This window comes from Dipodomys ordii, unplaced genomic scaffold, assembly GCF_000151885.1.
Source record: "Dipodomys ordii isolate 6190 unplaced genomic scaffold, Dord_2.0 Scaffold44, whole genome shotgun sequence".
Classification (NCBI taxonomy): Eukaryota; Metazoa; Chordata; class Mammalia; order Rodentia; family Heteromyidae; genus Dipodomys; species Dipodomys ordii.
This window is the reverse complement of record NW_012267260.1, coordinates 4,025,804-4,034,564: the sequence shown is the minus strand read 5'-3', so window position 1 is coordinate 4,034,564 and position 8,761 is coordinate 4,025,804. Positions and strand designations below refer to the sequence as shown.

General features: G+C 53.3%; 1 protein-coding gene across 4 annotated transcripts in view; it reads left to right on the top strand.

Annotated features, from left to right (window-relative positions):
• Tfap2b (transcription factor AP-2 beta (activating enhancer binding protein 2 beta)) overlaps nt 1-8,761 on the top strand; it is a 28,073-nt gene that overhangs the window by 2,668 nt on the left and 16,644 nt on the right. For 3 of the 4 annotated variants that reach the window (XR_001175176.1, XM_013019261.1, XM_013019263.1), the window contains exons 2-4: nt 418-444; nt 1,700-2,158; nt 6,680-6,740. Coding sequence is in view for 3 of the 4 variants with exons in the window: in XM_013019261.1 (XP_012874715.1) it covers nt 418-444; nt 1,700-2,158; nt 6,680-6,740 (547 nt within the window). In the remaining variant the exon portion in view is untranslated. The remainder of the gene's footprint in view (nt 1-417; nt 445-1,699; nt 2,159-6,679; nt 6,741-8,761) is intronic. The other variant, XM_013019262.1, reaches the window with a different exon arrangement.

Below are 8,761 nucleotides of genomic sequence, written 5' to 3'. Positions count from 1 at the left end.
GAGAGAGAGAGAGAGAGAGAGAGAGAGGGAGGCAGATGCCCGGCCCTGCCCGGGCGGCGGGCGCGGCCACTCTGGTTGGAGGGGGTCATTTTTTAATTTTTCATGGTTTTCATGGCTGGTCCTGGCCGCAGCTCAGGCCGGGTTCGGGTGTCCAGCGCCAGACTCTTTGCTGGACTTGCTGATAGCTGCTGACTATAGCTATAGATGAGAGACAGACAGACAGACAGACAGACAGAGATAGATAGATAGATAGATAGATAGATAGATAGATAGATAGATAGATCGATAGATAGATAGATAGATAGATAGATAGATAGATAGATAGATAGACAGATAGATAGATGGATGGATAGATAGATGAGGTGTTTTTAAAGCTCGCTGTTTGATCTCGGGCAGTAACCAGGCTTCTCTTTCCAGATGTTAGTCCACACCTACTCATCCATGGTGAGTTCGGATTCCTGTTGGCCCAGCACTGCATGCTCTCTTCTCATCCTCTCTCTGTCTCTCTCTGCCTGTGTGTGTGTGCGCGTGTGCACGCGCGCGTGCGTGTGTGAGTGTCTGTCTGTCTTCCTGGCAGCGCCTCTAGCTGGGTGGCGTAGCCGGGCACCCGGGGTCTGCGGAGGCCGCTCGGCCTTGCGCGCCGCGCGCCTCGGGCTCCGCTCCGAGAGTCGGTGGAGGAGGGAACAGGAACACGGCCGGCCGGACTAGGGAAAGCAGCACAAAACTTGGCCACTGCAGCGGGGACATTGTGATGATGCTTTCTGCAACCACACGCTCACACGCTCACACGCACACGCCGTGGGTTGTACCTGGGCATTTCCACAGAGGGAGAAAACTTCCAGGCCCCCTTCCCTTTAGCTCTTTCCCCTGGGTTTTGCACCCTGCTTAGACAGGACACCCCGAAAACGTGGTGTGGAGAGAGGCGGGGAGGAGGCTCGTCCCCTCCAACTGCATATCTTGCATTTGCACCCCCAAGGGCGATGCCCCCCCAAAAAAAGCCGGCTTTAGAAGCAGTGCCCGCACAGCACAGCTCCGCCAGCCGGGCCGGGGCGCGGGCGGGTGCGGGCGCCGCCCCAGCCCCCTTTCCTGGAGGCACTACTGAGTTTGTTTCTCTTCATTCCTTCTGGGGAGCAGGGGGGGGGATGTGTTGCGGGGGTAGGACTGGAAACTGAGGCCGGGCAGGTTCCTGGAAGGTCCTGGAATCTCCAGATTGCGGGAGGAACGAAGTGGTCACCAGCCCCGCTCCCGCGTCTGCGCGAGCAGGACTCGGCCTTTTAATATTCATCCATATATATAAATAGAAATAAAAACGGGGGACGGGGCAGAGGCCGCGAAGTTTCTTTCCTTTGTGCTACTTTGGGGGGATCTCTGAGAGATTTCGAGGAGGGGGGAGCGCTCGCCCCGCGTGGGGCCCGCACTTCTCTACATTTAGTAGCTCGGCCCCCCCACACCCCTCCACCCCACCCCAGCCCCCTGGGCCTGCTGTGCACCCCCAAAAGAAAGCCGCTCCGATTATTTCCCGCTTCTCCCCGAAGGCCCCCCCCTGGTTGGGAAGGGGACCCGGTTGGGAAGGGGGCCCCGCCATCTGGGGGGCATGGGGGGCTGCCCTTACCCTGTCCGGCCAAGGCCGTGCGGCCTGTCCATGTGTTGCCTCTCTCTCTCTCTCTCTCTCTCCCTCCCCTGCCTCCTCCTCCCCCAGGACCGGCACGATGGCGTGCCCAGCCACAGCTCCCGGCTCTCCCAGCTGGGCTCCGTGTCGCAGGGGCCGTACTCGAGCGCGCCGCCGCTGTCGCACACCCCGTCCTCGGACTTCCAGCCCCCCTACTTCCCGCCCCCCTACCAGCCGCTCCCCTACCACCAGAGCCAGGACCCCTACTCGCACGTCAACGACCCGTACGCGCTGAACCCGCTGCACCAGCCGCAGCAGCACCCGTGGGGACAGCGGCAGCGGCAGGACGTGGGCGCCGACGCGGGCGCGCTGCTGCCCCAGCCCCGCGCCGCGCTGCCGCAGCTGTCGGGCCTCGACCCGCGCCGGGACTACCACGCCGTGCGCCGGCCCGACGTGCTGCTGCACTCGGCGCACCACGGCCTGGACGCGGGCATGGGCGACAGCCTGTCCCTGCACGGCCTGGGCCACCCGGCCATGGAGGACGTCCAGGTAACCAGGGCGGGGAGGGGCGCGCGCGGGGGTGCGGGTGCAGGCTGGGGGGCTCCCCGGCCGGGGCGGGGTGATGGCTAGAGGTGGGAGCTTGGAAGAGCCGCTGGACATCCAAGACTGACAAAGGAGGCACTGTGCGTGTGTGCATGCGTGTGCGTGTGTAGCTAAGGATCCCTGGGACCCAGGATGGTGTTACTCTCCTGTGGCTTGCTACCACACACGCACCGGAGCGGCCTACAGAGCTCCCCCGGGTAGCACCCCCAAGGTGCAAGGCCACTTCGAGGCTCAGGGCCTGCCGAGGACTGGCAGGTTCTGACACCCGTGCCCACAACCACCGCCACAAAAAGTTGCCCAGGGAAAATCAGAAAGAGGCTGAGATCTGTTTCCTTAAGCCAGATCTTGCTTCAAATGTCACCAGAACCACAGCCTTCTCCCCCACCACACACACACACACACACACACACACACACACACGAGTCCATCACGGGCCAGGTTCTATTGGTGAGGGACACACCCCAGAAAGCCACACAGTTAGGTTAGGTTAGTCCCTGAGAACCGATGAACCATTATGGAGCTCCTTTGCTGAGTGTGGTTGGTTGGTTGGTATTTGTGGGAGTTTTGTCTTTCGGTCGGTGAGGGTGAAGCAAGGCTCTACATTTATCCTTCCCTCCTCCCCTCCTGCTGTGAACACCGCAGCCACCACCCCAGGGGAAGAGGTGTCACGTGCTTACTTCTTAAAACAAAAGGCCTCACAGGCCTCCCGGCCCACCTACTGCTCCATCTGCACCCTGCACACTGGGCTGATTTGGGTGGAGAACCCTTGGAAACCAAACAAAGAAACATCAAAGAACTGATTCCCCCCCAAACCTGGCCGTGGGACTCTGAGCAGAACTTCACTGCCACCGCCCCCACTTCAGAGTCCCCAGAAAAGAGAAATATGGTTGGAAAAGTATTTAACTGGCGGTTTAGATCTCATTGGCAGAGTTGCAGATGTGATCGATCATTTTTTTAGACGTGCTTCTGAAGCAAAGGGAAAGGAAATGGAAGAGAAAGGGCGCACCACCTTCCTGGGTGGGGGTGGGGGGTGAAAAAAGTATTTCCCAACAGTTAAAATGTGGCCACATGAAATGCTGTCTGAGTGGTGTGCGAGAGCTGACGATTGTTTTAAAAAGAAACATTATATATGTGTAATGTGTGTGTGTGTGTGTGTGTGTGTGTGTGTGTGTGTGTGTGTGTGTGTGTGTGTCATCTGGTCTTGGGGCTGAATCTCCCTCCCGGTTGAAGTGATGATAGTCTTGTGTCCCTTTGGGAGCTGGTGTTCATTTGGGGTTAGCATATAAGGAAGGAAACATTTAACAGTTTCTTTTTAATGCACGGGATTGGGGGGGATATATGTCTTAGGGGAAAAAGTTTTGAAATGAACCTCTCTGAGTGCTGTTCGACATGCTGGATAATGAAAGTGAATCCACACATCCTTCCAGCACCCAAGGCCGCCCCCTGCCCTGCTGTCTGGAGGGTGGGGGCGGCTCAGAGAACTGAACCCACAAAAGGAAAAGCAAGTTTCTTTGATTTAGATTTTTTAAAGGCAGAATTGTGATTGGTTTTTAGCTGTTCGGCCAAAGGTGACGTGGGAGAAGTCCCTCGGGAGTACTGTGGCTGAGTTACTCTAGGGAGGCTTAGGGACTGACCCACAGCGAGGTAGAGAGCCAACCGCGGCCTCCACACGGTTTCCGGCCTCCCGGTTCTCCCTTCAGCTTCTCCCCGGCCTGGCCGGTACCCCGGCAGGCCAGGGCAGCCTGCACACTGTCTCTTGAACCAGCTTCTGAGAGAGATTTGTAGAGATTCGATTGGTGCGGGGAAGACTGGTCTCCACCCCACCAGCCGAGCCCCGGGGGCCCGGATGCCGGTGACAGGTCACCGGGAAGGCGGCTGGGTCAGGAATGGGATCCACCTCCTGAGAGAGAGTGCCAGGGATCTGGAGAACCGAAGAGAAAGTTCCAGCAGCCCCCACGCCTCCAGGCCTTCTTCTCACCTCTCTCTCTAGCAAAGGGGCCGGCCTCTCCCCTCCGGCCTCCGCAGGGACAGCAGAGGACGGGACAGTGCCTCAGTCTGGACCTTAAAGTCACTAGTCCCATGTCCAGACGCTCCCCCAACGCAGACTGGCACCCCAGCGCTTCAGAGGTTGCTGCCCGGGACTCTGCGCTGAGGCTTGGGGGACCCCAGACACACACACACACACACACACACACACACACACACACACACACACACACACAGGGCACCACCCCGAGAGAAACGAGGAGGAGGAGAGCTCATTAACCAAATGCTTCTAATATTTTTTTAAATGAAACTATAAAACCCTGTCAATTTCTATTTCAATTTACTCACAGGGGCTATTAAACTAGCAAATCGTTGTTTGGGTTCTTGGTATGCTACATTGCACTCGTTTGTGTGTGTGTGTGTGTGTGTGTGTGTGTTGGGGGTGGGTAGGTTAGGAGATAGTGAGTGTTTAAAACCCAGGGGAGAAAATGGCTACAGAAAGGAAGAGGGGAACAGGATGACAACTCCTAGTTTGGGATTTGTTTAATTTCCTTCTAACTCTGCCGCAACTTTGCTGTGTAACCTCCCCCACCCCCCGCCACCCATGAGTGCAAACGTATAAAGATGTGAAGTTAACTCCTCTCTCTCCCTCTCTCTCCACACACACACACACACACACACACACACTCAAACACACCCCTGTGTCTTAAAGCAAGCCCTGGTATCACTTTTAACTAAAGAAGTCTAGTAATTACGAGTCTGAGTTGTTTTGCTGTGTTTCCGCATGCAGTCCTAATTAAATCTTTACGATCCTCGGTGTGCCGATTAAGCGCCAGCATGCGGCGTGAATACCCGGGACAAGGACCCAGCGGGGGCCGTAATTAGATCGAAAATCAGACAAGAGCCTTCTCATTAACTACCACAAGTACCCCACGTCGCTGCTGAGGCGCGTACGCACATCCACGACCCACGTGAGGGCCAGCCCCGCACCACGGAGCTTTCCCACCCACAGACGCACGCGGGCCAAGGCGGTTCACACACAGCGCGTGTGCCGAGAGGGGCTGCGTGTGCGGGGAGGGGCCAGGGTCCGAGATCAGGTCCCTGCAGAGTCACAAACAAGGGATTGAAACAATAAAAAAATCCTAACCACTTTCCCCGGACCCTAAGGTGAGCAAGGGAGGAAAACAAGTTGAGAGAGGGGCGGGGGGGAGGGCTAACAGTTTGTCTCCTCGTCTTCCCAAGAGAGGAAGACTCACTCTGAAAAATGAAAAGAAACACACCACCAGGATTCTCCATTGCTTCGATCATCGCCTTTCCCCAGCTCTGCTTGTTTGGGGGTAGACAGCCTTTTTACTTGTGATGCACACACCACCCTGTCTGAGGGTGCGGCGCGTGTGGAAGTACAGGGAGCAGTGGGAAGGTCCCTCCCTTTATCTGTTTGCTCCCCTCTCTCTGTCTCTGTCTCTCCAGCATTTTTTCTTCAGACCTCTTTAGACAGTGGGTTACAAACTCGAGAGTTCCTGCACACCCCGGGCGGGAGGAGCTGTTGTGCAGGGAAAGTTTGTGTCCTTTGCACTGGGTGTGGGGAGGCATAGGTGGAGTGAATCTGCTTTGGAACGCCTGGGGATGTACAGCCAGAACTCTGTTCACGCACACCCCACACCCCAACAACTCAGAAACACGCTTCGACAGCTTACTTCCCTCAGAAGTTGTACCAATGCTTAGAGTTGAAACTTCCCTCTACAGGGCTGAAACGGTGGCAAGGAAGAGGAATGTTCCTTGTGATTACCTGGGGGCCGGCTGCAAGGGTCCAGCTGTGTGTGTGTGTGTGTGTGTGTGTGTGTGTGTGTGTGTGTGTGTGTGGTTACCGTCTTCCTCACAGGTGTGCCCTGGGTGGATCAGGGCACCTTCGGGCCTGGGACTGGGACACTGGATGGGGCAGGCTCTTGCAGGGACTCTCTGGGTACAGGAAAAAGCTCCCAGCTCCCAGGAAAGCGAGTGTGCTGCGGACGGCAGCAGGCTGGGAAGCTTGCATACCCGTTCCTGTGGACTCCTCTTTGCATTCCATTCCAAATTGCTCAGACTGTAATTAAAATCCCATAGTGTAAGCGATTATGTATTTGTAAAAATAGCTTTGGGGTTAAGTTGCACTGGGAGAGAACACAGACATCGGGCTCCACTGATACTGTGAAAATCAGCTCTTGGCTGTGTCTCACAATGCATCGAAGCAAATGATACAAAGATGGCTATGTCTGGGTCATCACTGAACTCCTTTTCCTTTGCCTTCCATTGGAAGAGTTTCCACATTGGGCAAATTCCCTTTGTCAGTCTGGAAGTCACAATGATAATCAAAATCTCCCTTTGTGGGCGAATATAAAGGGAAATAGCAGCAGAGAGTCCGGTGGAGAGCACCATGATTTATATGTGGGACTCTGTAATAATATCCAGTCGTTTTGAATGGTGGTGTTTTTATATTTACAGTCCGTTGAAGATGCCAATAGCAGCGGCATGAATCTATTGGACCAGTCTGTCATTAAAAAAGGTATGAGGTTTTGATTTTTTTTCCTTCCCAAAGGAAGCAAAGTTTTCTTGTGTTTTAATGTTCTTGTGATGTGCTTTCACGTTAGGGGGATTCATTGGTTTATTACGATATACATGTTTGTTCTTGAGCAGCAGTGGCCGATATCACTAGGTAGGGAGGATGAAGAAGAGAATGGGATCTCAGTGGGGAAAATGCACGGAGAACCCCGGAAGAGAGAAATCGAGGGGCCTAGACTACTGCTCTCTCTTTCTCATAATACATGCAGTAGCCAAGCTACATGCGTCTTACATAACTAAACAGTCATCATGTGTGCCACCGGCCGGGAATGGTGGCTTCCAAAATGTGGTGCTGTCATTATTTCGTTGATAACTGGACTTTCCTGAACCACTCTTCTGTCATCCTGACTGCTTCATGTTATTTTTCTTTTCCATGCTTTTTTTTATCCCCCCCCCAGTAGTAATTTTCTCCCCAGTTCCCTGTGTTTTACGAGTTGCTTCTTTTTATTATTATTTTTAATTGTGCCAAATGTGTTGCTAAATATGCACACCCTGAGAAGCCCAGACAAGCTATGTACATATCTAAATCTTCCTGCACATGCACCCGTGATTTAATATAACTGTGGAATCACCCCCATACTGTTAAAGGACATGTGATATTAACAAATGTTTGCAGTCTCTTGTACAGCTGTAAGCAAAATAATTAACTAATTAAACTAATTAAATGTAATTACAATAACTCATTTCAGGCATATTGCAGCTGCTTAATTTTTCCCCCCCTCCTCTGACAGTCAGAGAGGAAGCATGGAAATTAGTGTAACTGCAGAAAAAGGTCTCAGTGCCTTGCGCGTGCCCCATATTTAGGAGTTTGAATGTGTAAACAGTGCAATCTTTAATTATCGAAGGAACCGGTAGTTGAAAACACAAATCTAGCTACCGTAACCCCTCCTTTCTTATTGATGCCTGAGAAAGGCTGTTTTTATGTTTGGTGCCGGCAGTACACGCACTTATGATCCACCTGAGACACCTGACTTTCATTGAGAGAGGAGATGATCTGGGAAGCAATCTATTCAGGGCCAATTTGGAACAATAGCAGGGGTGTGCAGTGAAGACCATGAGGTGTTCTACACGCTCTCCTCCCACAGAGGCAGGCAGAGGAGCTTGGAGAAGGTACCCAGGAAAGGCAAGACTTGAAATGATGTGATCTAGCTTTGGAATGACTGCTCTGGAGGCGGGTGCAAAGTTCTGGGAGTGTGTGTGTGGATTTCCAGGGTTGCTCAAGCACTGCTCGTTCTTTAGAGAAGATCATTCTGTACCATTTCAGGCTTTCAGGGCAGTGTTTGTGAGCACTGGGGTACTGAGGCTGGGTGCTGCCAGCTCGCTCCCTTTCACGCCATTCTCTTGGAGTCCTCTCTGCCGGCTAATTGCGGGCTGGTCGGGGCGGAGTGAGGGAGGAGCTTGTCCGGGGGGCCTCGGGGCAATTGTTGTTGTTGTTCCAAATCCACCACCCCCTCTTTCACGGAAAGCTAGAACCACTTAGCTCTGGGTTCTGTATCCTGGCAACGTCCTCTGGGCTGGCACTAGCACGGGCCCAAACAGATGACCAATCAGAACTGTTATTAATAGTCAGGCCAATAAAAATATTTGGAACTTCGCTTGCCTAGCAAAATGGGGCCGAGAATATTCTTAGATGTGGGGCGCTTTGGTTCCGGCCTGCATGTGTCAGCAATATGGGAGTGTTTATATACACGCGTATCTCCAGGAATAAGGAAGGGAGAATATTGACCGAAATTGCAGAGTCTAGATTTTTTTTGGTCTGTTTATACATTTAAACAAAGTGGGGGATATTTTAAAAATATTCCACCAAGTGTCTTTTACTTTCTTCCTCTTTCTTTTCCTTCTCCTCCTCTTCTCTCTTCTTTCCCCTCCTCATTATTTTCCTTTCTCCTCCTCTCCTTCTCTTCTTCCTCTTCCTCCTCCTCTTCTTCCTTTCTCTCCTCCTCCTCTTCCTTTCCTCCTCCTCCT